General features: G+C 37.7%; 1 protein-coding gene across 3 annotated transcripts in view; it reads left to right on the plus strand.

Moving 5' to 3' along the window:
• Positions 1–17,556, plus strand: part of HIBADH (3-hydroxyisobutyrate dehydrogenase) — a 128,794-nt gene that overhangs the window by 92,237 nt on the left and 19,001 nt on the right. For all 3 annotated transcript variants that reach the window (XM_074986151.1, XM_074986153.1, XM_074986152.1), the window contains one exon: positions 16,855–16,988. In XM_074986151.1, coding sequence (XP_074842252.1) covers positions 16,855–16,988 — 134 coding nt within the window. The remainder of the gene's footprint in view (positions 1–16,854; positions 16,989–17,556) is intronic.

Consider the following 17,556-nt stretch of genomic DNA (forward strand, 5'->3'; position numbering starts at 1 on the left):
GACCACTTCTTACTTTGTCATGGCAAACAGCGGCAGCATGTTCCCATTTAGTTGTTTAAGAAGTCTCTAAGTTCTCTGATCTTCTCTGGCCCAAAGCCTTACCCCTTCCCCTCCAAGTGTACTCAAATGTGGATGCTAAGGTTCTTTGTTGCTTGTTATCTTGCCTTCTCTAAGGGCATAGGTGTCAGAACTGTGTTTGTGTGTATGCATGCTGCAGCACCCTCTGGCTGTAAGTGGTTTCCATTATATACAGGGTTTACAGTTTAATTCCGTTGGTCTCAGTGCCCCCGTGACACACATTGTTCTAGCCTCCCTGTTTTGGTACAGTGGAAAGGAAGGGGATACCCAAAACTTCAAAGCTCTCCACAGTTAGGTCTTATCCCACCAATCTTCCCTATTACCTTCTTGTGAGGGCCTCTTCTGTCTTCCCTCTGCCAGGGATCCCAGTCTCATTGGGCCACTACTTCAGTTTTGTTCAGTCTCCTGCAAGCATTTTGATATGTTCTCCCATGCAGCTCCTACTGCTCTGCGGTGGGGGGGAGAAAAAAAATCTGATTAGCCAACAACATTTCCTCCTTCACGTTTTTAAAAACAGCAGTAGAGCCATCTTGCTCAGTTTTAGGCTGTTTATATTGTAGCTCTTTCTGCTTTAACTTGGGATGTTGGCTTCTCTATTTTAATAACTGAATTTCTGACATAATGGCTAGTTTTGTTTTCTCTAATGTGTCTGGTATGAGGAATTTCCATTTTGTGATGTAAAAAATCCTGAATGGTGACCTAATCATTCTAGGTCTTTCATCGTTCCCGTCTGCTTTGATTTGAAAGAGATCTTAAGGAGTGCTTATAGGAAGAATTAGCCAAATTATTATCAGCTTTATTGTAATTTATGGTCTCACAGAAAAAAAAAACTTACCAGGAAGTAAAGTGATCCATAGAAATCTGCAGACTAGAGCTCTTACTGTGTTGTTGCAGAACTGCGTGACCAAAAATGACCATTCTGAGGCCGATGTGGGAGAAGAATCTTTGTTCAGCTCAATTCATATGAAGCTTGAAACGTTTCTAATCTATATCCAGTAAACTTTTAAAGTACTGTTAGGCTGAAATTCACTTTCTTCTATGAGCCATATAATTTCACATAAATAACTGCTAATGTGTATGTATATGCAGCCCCTAAATTCATAAAATAGAAGTGGAAAATTCTAATATACAGGTATTCTGCACTGACTTGAATATCATGCAATTTCATCGTTCATTTTTCTCTGAAATTAATTTCTGATTATTATTTCATAGTATTAATTGACAGACACAACTCTTCAACTAAACTGTCATAACTTAATTTGGCGACATACAAAAGTAAGACGTTTGAACTCCCCTTTCAAATGTTGCTTTATGTGTGCTAGAGCGCGTCTGTTGGTGAGACAAGTTTTCAAGCTCACACAGAACTCTTACTCATGTCAATCTAAACTCAGAAGCTTGTGTCTCTTGCTAATAGAAATAGGCCCAATAAAAGCTATTAGCTCACGTATTTTGTGTCTGATATTCTGGGATCAACGTGGCAACAAGAGCACCACATGTTTTAATGTATATTTAGGCATCTCTTTTAAGCAGTTGCATTTTAGTCTAGCAAATGGAATGCTTTTTTTATTAAAACATGTAGTTTTGTGCTTCTGTGTATGTTAAGGCACATACCAGAGCGAAAGCAAATGGATTTGAAAAATTTTGTTTAATCAGATATTTATGTTGTGTTTATTTTTAATATATGAAATATTCTGACTTTTCTTTTCTGAGGTCAGCAGCATTCAGATTAATCAGACTGACATTTCGTGCTGGTGGGTCATGAACTGTTGATAATAGCATTAAATGGTGATTCGTTTGCGTTGGGAAGCCCAACTCATTATCCAACCACTATATTAAATCATAGTCACAAACAACTGGAATCTTAAGCACACTCGACAGAAATGATAAATCAAGGAAAGCCCCCGTTCACCCCTCCCACCCCAATCCCTTCCACACCCCTTGCATGCACGAATTGTTAAAGCTGACTGCTGTATATGAGGTTGAGAGAAGTCTCCTCTGCTCAGGAAACTGGAATGGTCCTGAGTTTAATGGAAAAAAATCACTATTTTATATGAAACAGGGACCTGAACACTTTGCTTTGCGTTTTCTGCTCTATGAAAATAGGTTGTTTGAAAGGCTTCGCAAACAGTCAAAACAGAGAAGTATTTGATGTTAGCTGTGGAAAATGCAACTTGCTGGAAAGCTGTTTTTCCTATATACTTTAGAACATAAGTTCTCATTAAAAATAAATTTAGTTGCGGTTTTCTCAGTTATTCTTGCTTGCCATTCATTGTTTGAAATGGGTGGTCAAAATATGCTTTAACGCTGTCATTGCTCTTGAGATAAGAAAAAGCAACATGTCATATTGGATAATTTAAAAACAGCTTTTAAAAATGATGTACCACTGAATTAATTAAGTTGGAGGAGGCATATTCCATTCCTGGAGGCTTAGAGGATTTTGCAACTGAAAGCAAATTTTACTCTACTTCTTTTTTGCGGAGAGGGATGGAAGTGTGGTGGGGAGAAGATATGTGCTTTTGAAGTACAGGTCAAATGAGTATTGCAGATTTACAGCTAGATGGATGTCTGGAACTAAATAACCTGTGGCTATTCTACTAAGAAAAGATCTGGGAGGTTTTCCTCTACATGAGCCACTCTTTTGGTGCTTAGGGGCACTATACTCCTGATAGCAAGGATTTAAAATATGAGCTAATCTAATTTCTACAACCAGCACTCTGATAACTGCTGAGTCTAATACAGTTACAAGACATGCTGTCCATTTGTTAATTGATAAATAAATATTCATTCATATGAAAACCATCTTAAGCTCAATACTGAATTCTTCTCGTCCAAGTTCAGCATTTCCTGTTCTTTCAACTAGAATATACATTTGTATATTTTATAAAACAAATAAAGTAAGGTAAACGTTTTTCTAGAACTATACTTTGTGTAGTGAATATACTTTTATGGTACAGGAGGAGGGAAAACTGTCTAGGATGTGCAAGGAAACATACTTTAGCTCCTCATATTAATTGCCTTTTAGGTTAAATACCATCTGAAAGCTTTCTCTTTAAGAGAAACGAGAGCATAAGAAAATTCTGGGCCACTAGAGGTCACTGTTTGGTAATCAACTTCTAATGAACCAGAATTGTCAGGAAAGCCGATAAATTACACTGTGGATTTTCCTAATTATGAATTCCTATTTAATCATTCAATGACAAGTTAACTGTGGCACTAGTTCTATGTACTTTTCATACACAGTTATGCTAATGTACTGTTATATTTCTTGGGATGCAAGTCCTCCATCATTAGAGCAGTTCATTACCAAAGACACTCTTATCTAATCATAATTACTGATTATGAGAAATAATTAACTTTGTTACCCTCTTGATTCTGTTCATGAGCAAAAAGCAATTTTCCCTTTTTTTCCCTTTTAGTGGAAGAGCTTGACATTTTATTTAATACTGCAGTAAACATTTACCTTTTAAAAAATTTGTTTCAAGCATGCAGTGCTTTTGCAAGTGAGCTAATGCAGTGCTGTTGGAGGATCTATATTAGTTTTAGAAAGCTGACAAGTATTCGGGTGCACAAGCACAAATTGTTTTGCTTTTTGAACTGCAATTCGTTATGCTAAAAAATTGAAAATGAAATTAGCCTATGCAGTGGGTAAAGATTTATAAAGTTAAATGTGTTTAAATGGAAAGATGACATCTAATTATATAGTTTTGCTTTCTGTTATAATATTTTGTCTTTTTTATATTTCCATGTAAACTTTATATTAGGAAGTACTTCTAGAGTTCAGTATGATTTTAATTGTACCATAGCTGCTCAAAAAGGGGTAAATTGCATGAAGTAATTTTTGAGGACATTGATCAATGCATTAAAGTTTATACTGAAATGCAGTATCATGATTTTGTGAAATAAATGTAACTATTTTCCAAGGGAAGTAATAAGGGATCTGTGGCTAGGGGGTCTGAGAAGGGAGAGAATTCATAATCTCAGTCATCTAATTCATCAAGTGTATGTTTTGTAATGTGTCTTTTTAGGTTGCCTGTATAGCATTTGTTCATAGTCTTGCATTGCTAAATCACTTTTCCACTGCTGGATAAAAGCTTCTGTAATTTCTTCTTTGGTTAAACTACTATTATTTTGGAAAAAATATTTCATTATGGATGTAAAATTAGGTAAAAGTACACTTTGCTAGTTAATTTTTGCTTTGGAGGAGAAGCTAAAAGAGAAAACTAGAATGTGGATTGTTTGCTGTATCCTGTAAAGATCAAAAATTAAGACACATGGGGTAAGAACAGCAGCATCTAAAACAACTCATTTTCGTGGTGTCTCAGATTATACCAAAAGTTTGAAACCTTAGCGTCCACTTCCCTATCTTTTTAGTATGAGAGAGTGGTTCACAAGCTTACAGTGTAAACAGCAGTTATATTTTTGAAAGCTTTTTGCTTTTGATCCAATAACATTCTATTGGATGTCCAGACATAGACTACTCCATCATTAAAATACATACTTTTCTACTGGGGAAGCCTTCAATAGAAAACTTCAGCTCTGGATTTCTTTTGAAATCACTTTTTGGGTTTTATATAGATGTAACATAAACAACATTTTGTTATATTGTTTTAGAATTTAATTTTTACTACTGGGAAATACACTTATCTGTCATTTTCCACATGCTTTAGAAGTGGCTACCGGTACTTGGTTAGAAACACTAACAGCATTTTACTTAAATGACTATGCGCCTTGGTTTTTTAACTTTTGTTCTAAAGTAAGCCCCTGATTAAACAAAATACTTAAGCATATGTTTAAATCTATCTCTGTTAAGCATTTAAGCATGTGATTCAATGGGACTAAAGCACATGCTTAGGACATTCCGATACAACAGCATGCACTTGAGTATTGTGGAGAACTAGGACCATTATGGGGCCACCTTGGGAAAGAAAGAGAAAGACAAAGGCACCATTTCTACAGCATAGGAGATGGCTTTGTTCTCATGTATTATACTGAACAAATTCTTTTGCTGTGTGTGTGTGTGTTTGCTTCTGTTGCACTTGTTATGCTATTGCTGGAAAATGTTTTAATGTAAATAAAAATAAAAATTCTAAATTCTGTTTCCTTGAAAGAGAGAGAACCACTCACTTTTCCTGTTGTAAAAATGAGGTTTAAACTCTTGAGTGGACACTTGAATTTTAAATGATATTAATGTACTTAAGACTCACAGGATCAAAACAATATGCAGTCCAGTCCCTTGGCTATTGGTGGACTGTGGCTAATTGTTACTGGTAAATGCAGAGAGGGATAAGTCTGTCCAACTGCAGCTGTGCGTTAGTAAATTTGGAATTTATATTCATTGATCAAGATAGATCTGTGGGGCAATGCTGTCAGATTTTGGACAATATGCATTTCTATCTCTTATTTAGACCTACGCTATGAAATGTCCTTGCTTTTACAGCACATGGGAGTCGTGTAACATGAAACTTAACCCAAAGAAGATGGAGATGATGCTGGTGTGGTGGCAAAAGAATTTTGTGTGTTTAATAGGGATGGCTACTGCCTCTTTAATTGAGAGTTTGTCTGCCATTTGTCCAGAAGATTCACACTTCAGGGGTATTTCATATTCACATACATAGTAGAACATCAGAGTTACAAACTGAGTAGTCAGCCACACACCTCGCTTGAACCCAGCTGTATGCAGTCAGGCAGCTGGGGGAGAGGGTAATGAGTAAATACTGTATAGTACAGTATTGAGTTAAATGTAAACTACTAAAAAAAAGGACAGTTTTTAAAAAGCATTTGGTGTGATAAGGAAACTGTTTCGATGCTTGTTCAATTTAATTTAAGATGGTTAAAAGCAGCATTTTTTGCTGCATAGTTAAGTTTAAAGCAATAATAAGTCTGTGTTCAGTGGTAAATTTTTGAAAGAACAAACATAATCTTCTGTTCAGTTTCATGAAGAATTCAGAGGTATGAATAGCTTCCCATTCCTTCGCTGTTTGTAACTCTGGGGTCTGTTAAAGTGATGGTGTTCAAGTCCAAGAGAACTACTTTATCTGCTTTGGGTAATGTGTTAGCTACCATTTTCTTAATCCAGACCAAGCCCTGGCTATCCAGATGTATCTTTCCTTTATGTTGGTAGAGGGAGTCAGTCTGATAGCCATACAGCCGAGAGATTAGACAGTGGCTCCACAGTTCTTTCTGGTGGTGTCATTCTGTGGGTGGGGGGTGGCGGGGGGCAGCTGGGTCTTAATTTCTCTGAAGGTCACGTCCATTCCCCTTAGGCCAGTCCAGGTTCTGCCAGGGCAGGAGGGTAGGGGAGCAGAGTAAGGATATCCACTCCACCGTATCCCCACGCTGAGATTCAAATGGGTTTTACACTATGTCTATCTCCGTTGGCCCCCTGAGTTACACTCCTCCCCTGGGGTGTGTCCTGCCAGGCTATGATTCGTTTATGTGACGCATGCCCGCAGGTTAGTTGTATCCACTTAGTCTAACAGTGGAATTCTGTCCTGTTCTTCTCAGGTTCTAATGGATTTCCAACTCACAAAGTGAGGGGGATTTGAATCATTGGTTTCAGAATAGCCTTTAATAATGGTATAGCCTCATTCTGCTGTTCCAAGTATCCCCCTCCTTTCCTGGAGAAGCAGTCCTTCCTTTGGGCCACTAGTGCCCTTTTAAACTACTCCTCCACCTAAAGCTTGCCCTATAGCTGCTATGGAGTGGGGCCTCCATAACCCCGTGCTGCCTTGTGCCTTGCCTGGGTTTAGTGTAGGGTCCATAAACACCATCACAGGTGCCTTAATGCAGTATGCTCTGTTTGTCCTATCCTTGACGACTGCTCTGAATTTTGGTGTAATTGACACCAGGAGCATATTGCATCAGTGTTTTTCCAGTTGTACCGTGTTCCTGTTTCCTGCTGGGGAAAGTTTCGGGTGTTGCCTTTGATTTGTAAAGCCCTATGACTTGGATTCTGGCGCTAGGAGAGACTGCCCTTATTTCCACATCCTGCCAAGGCAACTATCATTTTAACACTGGGGAATAGAGCACTGTAAAAGTGTGTGAGGATTTGAGGTAAATGTCAAGCATTGGTCGTGAGGCAATAACTTTCAGAATTCAAAAGTTCAAATACGAACACATATATTTTTTAAGACTTATATTTGGCTGGGGATGGGGAGAATGCTGGCATTACTTATTAATTTTAAATTATTCTGTACAGGTTTTAGATACTATGACTCTAAAGGTAAAAGTATTTTCTTATACTTTTTGTCGTCATAATTTATTTCCTTTCCTCGTGACGTAGCAGCCTTTTTATCCTATTTGACGATGTTTCAAATGCTGTAATCTCTCTCTGATATTACAGTGCCCAGAACAGAACACAGTACCTTATAAATTGCAGCATTCAGCACAATTGCATCATAACTTTGTTTAGGCTTGTATTTTGTTGCAGAAGCTACAGTAGCTTCTACATATATTTGCCTTTTAGTGACCTTTGTCTTAGGCCAGTAATTACTAAGCTGTCAATGACTTCTTGAAAGCGTCTCGTAAATTCTGTCATGACCCATTCCTTTCATATTAAACTTCCTTGATTGCAGCTTCTGTTCCTTTTTTGTAATGGAACTAGTAAGAATGCATGTTGTTTTCTGTGTTTGAGCATCTCAGTATATCTAAATTAGTCAGAGATTTTATTACTTTTTTGGTGTCCCTCACTAAGTTCAAGTACTGCTTGCTATGTAACTTCACTCAGCACTCCTTTTCAAAGCGTAAATCTTCTCATTACCCATTCTGCTTTTGTTTTAACCAGTTTCTTATCGTTCCATATGTACCACCTTAGGTACCTGGTGGTGATTAACTTCATTTCATCTGTTCCATACGGCAGGGGTGAGCAAACTTTTTACATCAGGCCCTATTTTTCATCCCTGTAATTAGCAGATCTCTCCTCCCACCCCTCACACACACACTTGTCTAATGTAATCAAAACTGATGGAAATTTTGGCTATGTTCAGATGAAAAAACCCTCTCGGCACATGTAAGAAAACAAGTCTGCAGTGTGTAAAAACTGTGTTAATTTCTATGTAAATGTGAATACACATACATAAAAACAGTAACATTTCAACCTTTTAAATGAGATGGATGAGTCTGACAGCCGATTGTTCTGCGCCCCCTTAGGAAATTTTGCAGACACCCCGAAGGGGCCTGACCCCAACTTTGCTCTCCCTTGCTCTGCAGGAATACACTGAGTCACTGTGGCACCTATGTAGACCTATGGTTTATAACCATATATCCTTGTAATGCATGCCTGCATGTGAAAAGCAAGGAATTAGAGTTGCTGAATATCTCTGAAGTCAGTGGGGCTCTGAGCAGACATAGCAGGTCTTCAGTGATTACAGTGCAGGATGGGGGCTTCAGACCACATACATTATTACTATTTTGGATGCGGACTGCTACCATCTTTCGATTTGTACAGCACCTAGCACAGTTGAGCCCAGTCCTGATCACAATGTAAGTTTTAAGAGGTGCAGCATTCACTTGTGCATGCCTGTGTGTTTGTTAACGTACGTGATAAAAAACTAAGTCAGATATTTTAATATTCCATCTGCATCTGTCTACCCAGAAGGAAGATGATAACAAACTGAGCACCTCATACACACATGTTCTGCTTTTCCATCTTCTGTACTATCCTGCAAGAATCTGATTTCTGGGGACCCTGGTGGGAATACTGCACATGGTCCAATCCAATCTTCTTTTTCATACTTGCCCATACGTGGAAGGAGGAGATGGATAGATTATTATTCTACTGCTGACACAGGGAGAATGAGAGTGGCTTGATGCAAGGGAAGATTATGTTCCCTGAGGATAACAAACAGAAGGAGATAAATTAGGTGAGAGGATAATCCTGTTTTATGTACGTTCCTTAACTTTGGTTCAATTTTGCAAAATATGCAAAACTGGGCATTTAGAGTATAATTAAATCATTCCCCCTAAGGAAAAAATTAAAGCATAAAGATGTTTACTTTTTAGGCTTTAGAGCAATGCTTCGTGAGCAACAATTCACATGCACAAATTTTGTCATTAAACAAAAAATATGGATGACGGGGGGGGTGGGGGGAAGATAGCAAGCAGTACTTTTTGCACAACCCCTTTTTGTTATTTTTTAACTACACCTATGTGCTTCTAGTCTTGAGATTTCCACACAGTGTTGATGGTTGTGAAGTCAGAGCAGCTCACCTCGTACAGTGTTCTGTTGCTCCTTTCAGCAGAAGCTGGGCCATGGTGATATTTATCTGAATTCAAACAAGGCTAATTAAAAGAGCTGCTGACAGTTGTTGTGATTTGACTTTGACTGGAGCTTGATGGTCATTATGGGTAAATAATGAACCAGGTCTGCAAATGTAGCAGCTGCCAACTTGGGATAGAAGAGCAGCTATTGCTTGCAATTTAGGGATCTATCGACCACTTCCCTTCTCCCCGCAGATCTTCTGTACAAAATGAATGTTTTCTGCTGCTGTGTTTTGTGGTTTCAGCTGTTTCAGATTCAGCCTATAATTTCCTTCTTAAATATTTAACTTTGCCCATGATTAGCTTTCAGAGCTAACAATTTTTCTGAATTATTTTTGAAGTGAAAACTATACCTAGATAAATAATTGGCAGTATGTATTTAATTGACGTTATCCAAAATTTGCGAGTTATGTCTTGTCTCTGTGTAGACATATCTCAATAAACTGCATAATTAGATTATGCTCTAAAAGAAGGAAGATAAATTCATTATTGACACTTATTTAATAAACTCTGTTAGGAATCAGAATACTGAGCGTAATGATAGGCTTCTTCCTCAGTTTTCCTTTTTGTTCAAACATCAGTAGCTATTTTGATGCAGAGCTCTATTTATCAGTACAGAGAGACTGCAGCGACTTTCATTAAGGTGTATTTGTGAATACATTGTCACTTCATCATGAGCTCTGCCTTGTCCCATTAGCAAGCAGGAACAGGTGTATGAAAGGGAGAAAAAGGCAAATTGTAATTATATATGAATGTAAATTGCTTGTAGAATTCCTACCATTATAAAAATAGTACAGAAATTTAAACACCATACTCTAGAATTTTATACACACCAGCACTTACTGTACTTCCCCAGCATTTTTTCAGCTGCCATTAAATAAAGCTAGGCACATTATGTAAAATATAAGAATGTTCCTGTACATAGTGCATAATGCGGCAAAACTAGAAATCTTGCTGGGAAGAAATGATCCCAAACGTGCCCCTGAAAGACAAGTCTTGCTCTCAGAAATAATGATGAAAAATTATCCATTTATTTTTGGCTTTGTGTTACTGCAGAAACTAAATGCTGTATTTTCTGTAGCTCCAACTAAATGGTTATTTGTGAATGTATGTTTGTGTGCACGTTGCCCAAACTTGCTAATGCTGAGTACCTAAAATTTTGATGATCATGGTTTATCTGCATTTTTTCCCCCAAATCCATAATTTGTCTAGAAGCAGTTCTTTCTTTAACTGAAATTCTAATGAACCAAAATGTACACATGTGCATGAGCATGCTGTATTCATTCTGGATAAGGCCAACAATACGGTAACAAGGGGTTATGTTATGCTGGTTTATGTTAAACCAGATCACACCCTAACATGTGCAGAGCCATTCATCTGTGTCACCAAAACCCAAGAGAACATCTGACATGGACTTTGAAACAGAAACAGTGATCACTTACAAATCAAACATGGCACGGTCTAAACCGATTGTGCACGGCAATCTTTTCTAGAAAAGACAACTAATTGAACATGATAAAGTGTAAAGTTAATTAACACCCTTAAATTTGTTGATTACTTTCACGGGATTATATTGTTCGTTGAGTAGCAGCTTTCTGTCCCAGCTGTCGCCTTTTTAGCGAATGTCGATGGTAAACAATAGAGACACCATAACAAGTCGTAAATGGTCCCTGTGACAGCAGCCCCTTGTGAGGCTGCATCTGTAGAAAATGATTAGAACAATTGCATTTTAAAGACGGCTCACATTGCAGCCCAGGTCCCATCGGCCCTCTTCTTTATCTCTTTTGATAGCGGACTGGTTAAAACCTTTGCGTTCTTTTGAGTAAATTAAGTGATTTACTATGTTTAGTTATAGAGTAATAAAACAGCTTTATGTGGCTGTCTTAGATGCTGATTTTGTAATTTTTGAGAAATATGCTTACTGTTGTTGGAATTTCTGGTAACATTCCCTTTATTTCCCAAGTCTGAGGGAGCCAAGGTCTATTTTTAGCAAACTAGTAGAAGAGAGTGGTTCCATCTGTCCTGAATCTAGTATTATACATATTAGAATTTAAATAATTCACTTTTAATTTTGACTGAGATTTATATCTGCTGCATATCTGGTGTTTCCTCTAAGTGTGTTTTGGGTTTTACATGTAACCTTCACAGATTTTTCCCCTTTATCTTGGTGCTTAGTGTTTAACTTGTGCACTGTTTAAGACCAAGTTTTTCATGTGAAGTAGCAAGAATTTCAATAAGAATCACATAACCCTTAAAAGCAAACAAACACATGCAGCTCTCCAGTTAAGCGTATGTGAAAGGCAGGAAAGAGATGACAAGAAGCTACTTGTTTTAGGGGATTATAGTCCTTTAAACTGTATTTTTGCAAAAATACTGGAATAAGGAGCTAGTGTTCTCTTGCACTTTCCAGAGCATAACAGTCAAAGCTTAACCTCTCACATCAGAAGGTACAACATTGTAAAACTGTAGAGGATTAAAACTCTAATTCTGTTTTTCTTTTTTGTTTTTAAATCTGTTTCAGATCGTAAATTAGTTTTAAATACATCATTGTTCAATCCACTGTATACAGAATAAAGCATGGAGGAAATAGATACTTATGTCTAAACTTCTCCAGGTTCCAGAGGACAGGGTGAAGGGTGGAGCTGCAGACTTAAGAGCAGACACAGTATCATACAGTGTTCGTAATCAACGGATAAGTGAAAATCATTCACGAGTAGAGTGTGTGCGTGCGAGTGTGTGTGTGTACTCAGTACACCGGAAGCCTGATTATCTTGGTGTCCACACACTTAAATGCAATAGGAAGCTTGGTGTTTTCAACAATTTATTCGTATAATGCACATTCTAAGAATGCTGGTCTATTATTTTTTAAATGTACTACATTTTGTTTGAGAAGTTGGTAAATGGTGCTCTAAAATAAGAGCATTTACATGTAAATTTAATTGGCTATATTTTCAGTGACTTTCAGTTCATATTCCTAATTAATAAATAAGCTGGTTATTATCAAATTGCTCTTACAATTGAACGTGTTTGGAGATTGCTTGTTGAAAAAAATACTTAGCTTTTAAAGCTGGAACTTCTGCCATAGCTATTAGGCTTTCTGCACACCTCATGATTTTTCAAGATCTTAAAAGCTGTGAGGTTTAAATAAATGAGGCTAAATTAGTTGGGAGAAATAGGTGTTTGGGGGATTATTGATTAGGTAAGAGCTTTTGACGTATAGGTCTCTTAGCATAAACCTGTCCCAAGTCAGTAGTGACCGGTTGTTATTACCGTCTGAAGGCTCCTGGGCCTGACTGAAATGAGCTGGTGTTCTCTATCCATGTTTTAGTGGACAGGTGTCCACAACACGATAATAGACTACAGCCTGAATAGGGAAACTAGGTGGCCCTTATGGCTGTGACTGAGGTACACTGCTACAACCTAATATTGTGCCTGTTCAATGTAAAAATAGAAAACTTGAGTCTCCCAGGCAGTCCAACACCTTTCAGGCAGCTTAAAGAGAGACCCTGACACAAACCTAGCTCTGTTGCACCAAGCTGCCCCTGGCCGTCCCACTCAGCCCCAGCTTTTCTGGCTTGTTCAGAACATCTTAACTGTGGTTCTGGTGCAACATTTCCCCACTTCCTCTCCCTCTATTCAAACCCTATTGATAACCCTGCCAAGCTGCAAGAAATCCCCATCAGCCCACAATGGTCAAGAGAGCCATCTACCAGTCGTGGAACTGGAAACTTGATGGGGACAGTGTCTGAAAATGTGAGCCTTATATCCTTTCCCTGATCAGTTTTCCTCTCTGCGCAGAGTTTATCTGGGTGACATCTGCTTGGATTCCTTCAGGGAGCAGTGAGTGCTGTCTGGGGTTCTCTGCTTAATGGCCGTATACAGTTCCCAAATTTTAAGCCTGTGATTTTTCCACCTCCTTTGCTGTTTTTTAGTCCCATGTTTAGTTGATTCTGAGACTGGGGTTACTCCCATTTTTAAGAGAGTAGGTCTTTTGTTATACAAGGCTCCACTTTTGGGTTGCTAACTCTGACTGAAGCTGTTTGGGAGATTTTTTTTTTTTCCCTTGCAACATGATCATCTGTTACTAGTAGCCAATTAAAATCTCTGAGTTTGCTTTTAATAGTCACTGGGGCTATGAAATGCACCCAGTATTTTGAAATATTTTTCTAAATACCATGTGCACTATTTCAGTATCCTTCTACACCTCATTGCAGGAGGAGTAAGGGATGCCTCAAAATAGTGCAGTATTTTGGCACTTAGCACTGTGTAGATAGCGCCAAATGCCGAAACAGCCTATTTTGAAATTAACTCAAAATAGGATACACAATTTGCATAGCGCAAATTGCATATATTATTGTGCCTTAAGGGCACAGTGTAAACATAGCCTGGGAGATAAGTGCTGATTCAAGGAGACTAGAGGCCAGCCCTGGAGGACTGGCAGTCATAGTCCACCTCCAGATTTTCAGATAGTCCCATACCTATTAGCAGCCATAAATTATCTTAGATTTTAAAATTAAATTTGTGAACTTTTTTGTTTTTGTTGTTGGGGAAAAATGTTTTCCCTTCCCTTCCTCCTTCTATTTTATGCTGTCATAGTGATATAACTAATGGTAAGAAAAGTAGAATAAGGTGTAGTGTACTAATTTGGGTCCCAATTCTGTCTTGCATCCTGCCCTCGTGACTTCAGTGAAACAAAGGAGGGAATGCTAGAGAAACTGACCGCAGAAATGAGGCCTTATGAATCCTATGATGTTGACTCACTGGAGGAGAGAATCGTAACATTGAAGTCTTGTGATTAAACACATATGTAATTTTTTATCAGCCATTCCTCAAGGATAAGAAGGGAAAGAGGCATAAGGATCTTGAGGATTTACAGGAGTTCTGTCACTAGCTAATAAGGTGAAATAAACTATTTTAATTAAGGTTGTTAAGCAAATAAAATTGTGTTTAATCACACAATCACACATTTAAACAGTAAAGAATACCATTTATTTAAATATTTTGTACATTTTCAAATTTGTTATTTCAATTACAGCACAGAATACAAAGTGTACAGTGCTAGTATTTTATATTTTTGTATTTGCACTTCAGAAAACCAAAAAACTATTATTTTTCTGTTTATTTAATACAAGGACTGTAATGCAATATCTTTTTTATGAAAGTTGAACTTACAAATATAGACCTATGTAAAAAGCCTGCATTCACAAACAAAAAGGTGGAAAACATTAGAGCCTATGAGTCCATTCAGTCCTATTTCTTCTTCAGCCAGTTGATCAGACAAAAAGTTTGTTTACATTTGCAGGAGATAATGCTGCTCATTTCTTGTGTACACTGTCACCTGAAAGTGAGAATAGGTGTTCATTCTGATTGCACTGTAATAGCTAAGTATATTTGTGTCAAATATACTAAAGATTTATAAGACCCTTCATTTTTCAGCCACCACTGGAGAGGGCATGTGTCCATGCTGATGGTGAGTTCTATTCTGTAACAATCTAAGGCAGTATGGACATTTTCATTTTCATCATCTGAGTCAAATGCAGCGTTGCCCGTAAGTGGAGCACTTGGGCAGCCCCCAAGAAGAAATTCAAATGCTGCCCAACTGATTAGCAGAGAGCCCACAGCCTGACAGCATGCGTTTCTACTGCTGATGCACATCCACATGTGCTTTGGTGCATATATAAAAATGTATTTATTTCATGATAAAGGGATTACATTACGGTACTTGTAGGAGGTAAATTCAAAAATACTATTTTGTTATTATTTGTACTGTGCAAATATTTGTAATTAAAATTAATAATGTAAAATAAGCACTATACATATTGGATTGGGATGTAATTGAAATCAATGTATTTGAAAATGTAGAGAAACACCCAAAATACTTCGTTAAAAATTGGTATTCTATTGTTTAATAGTGTGATTAGAACTATGATTGTGATTAATTTTTTTAGTTGATTGCATTTAGTAGGTGTGTGAGAGACAAAAATACTGGAACACCAGTGGTGACCAGTTCTCCTCCTTAAACTCAAGCCATTATATCTCCTTCATATTATCTGATAAAGTAGTGTTAAGCACAGTAGTATTGTTCTATTATACTTCAAAATCATAACATTAATTAAGTGAGGTGTGTGTCCTTATGCCCTCTTGCTTCAATTTGGAGCTAAAGTAGACTACTTCTTTGGCTGAATTGACAGCAGAAACTTTTTTAAATTACTAATATTGTGTGCTTACTATATGGTTTGTTTGTTTCGTATGAGTAGGCTGATAGCTGATAAGGAATCTTGACAGAAATACCCATTGTGAATGTAAATAGTTTTTGTTTTTAAAAGCAGAAATTTCCCAGGTTTCCTCATTATAAAACAATTACTTTTTCTTTATCCTAAGTAATTTTTTTGTACTTGAAATTTGTTTAAACGAGTGAGAGGGTGCAGCTGTCAAAAGATTAACCAGCTGAAAACTATTGTCAGCATTAATTTTGCTCTAATAAGTGACTCTCTGAAGCTATTTAGCAGTCTGTAATCTAGATACAAGGCTATTGACCTATGATAGATAGTGTTGGATTTTGTTTGTAAGCTTTGACTTAAACTGTCTGTTTAATTTGCTGCAGGTCAGATCACAGGATAGTAGTAAAGGTCGTTATGTGGTTTGCATAAAAATTGCAACAGGATGAAAATCATTGCAAAACATTTATTCAAGTAGTGTTCTTTGCGGACATGCTGCATTGTAGATTAATGGCAACAAGATGACAATTATCTATTCAGTTAGGTAGGCCCCAAATCCAGGTTCCTATTTCTGCCCTGAATTTCTGGGAATGGACATCAAGAATTACATGAAGAGAGAAGATGGGGAGGAAGTCCTCCATCCAGTGGCTGAGGAGTGGTAGCCACAATGCTAGAGCTTTGGAGTTTATAGTGTTAGGAAGATCTTTGCAGTGGTGCATACTTTAGCAATGTCACCCTGTACAAAAACTTATGTTGTCTGTCTTCTCATGGAGATGGGCTCCACATACAAAGGCAGTCCAATCCCCCAACCTTACTCCTTTATTGTGTAGCGGTACAGCATGCGTTCCTTTGCTGTGGGGGCTTTAACACCCACAGTGGTAGGGACAGGACTTGATCGGGAACGTGTATCAAGGTAATATACTGTTACAGATCACTTTATCAAAACCTCTGCACTGTAACTGGGTTTTCAGTTACCGTGCTGGTTTTACCATGTTTAATGTGAAATGAAACGTGAAATTCCAAAATTTAATTTTAAGTGAAATTTATGAACGTACTTTGCCTCCCAGCATTGATACGGTATTCAAAAAACAACAACAAACTCACCAGTAATCTTAGAGGAATGCTTTGTGGGGTTTGTATATGTTACCCTGATCAAGTGTTTAAGGATCAAGGTCCTAATCCTGAGAAACTTAAACCCAAACCTTAACTTTACATATGAGTAGTACTGTTAATTTCTATGTTCAGCACATGAGTGAACCATACTTAAAAGGCTGGTAGTGAATGTAATGTCTCAATTCAGGTGTTGGAGCTGCTCGAGCTGGGAATCTTACGTTCATGGTTGGTGGAGTGGAACAAGAGTTTGATGCTGCCAAAGAACTGCTGACGTGCATGGGTTCCAATGTGATTTACTGTGGAGAGGTTGGAACTGGACAGGTAATGCACGCTGCTTGTTTGGTATACACTCAGCCTGGCCTTCCCTTTTTCATTACCATACTTGTCTTCCATTTTGATCCAAGTTCTTTGAATTCATCTTGGCTATGTCTACACTGCATTCTGCTTTTCGAAGAAGAATGCAAGTGAGCGAAATCCAAAATGCAAATAAAGCATGGATTTTTATTTCTCGCATGATTGCACTTCACGAAGAGGATTTTCCAGAAGCAAAAACAGCCATGTAGATGTTGTTCCTTAGAAAACAAATCCTTCTGTCAAAAGAACCCTTCTTCCTGAAACAAAATAGGAAGAAGGGGCCTTTTGAAAATGGAGTTTGTTTTCGAAGGAACCCATCTGCACGAGTGTTTTTGCTTCTGGAAAAGCCTCTTCCAAAAGCACAATTGCATGAGAATATGCAAATAAGGTGCAAGATATGTAAATCTGTTCAGTTGCATTTTTGATCTCGCTCATTTGCATTCTGCTTCCATAAGGAGAATGCAGTGTGGATGTAACCCCCTGAGTAAATTATCTGGAACCAGAATCCACAATCCTGTATAAGGTGGTAGTATCA

This window comes from Carettochelys insculpta, chromosome 2 (genome assembly GCF_033958435.1).
Source record: "Carettochelys insculpta isolate YL-2023 chromosome 2, ASM3395843v1, whole genome shotgun sequence".
In the NCBI taxonomy this organism is placed as follows: Eukaryota; Metazoa; Chordata; order Testudines; family Carettochelyidae; genus Carettochelys; species Carettochelys insculpta.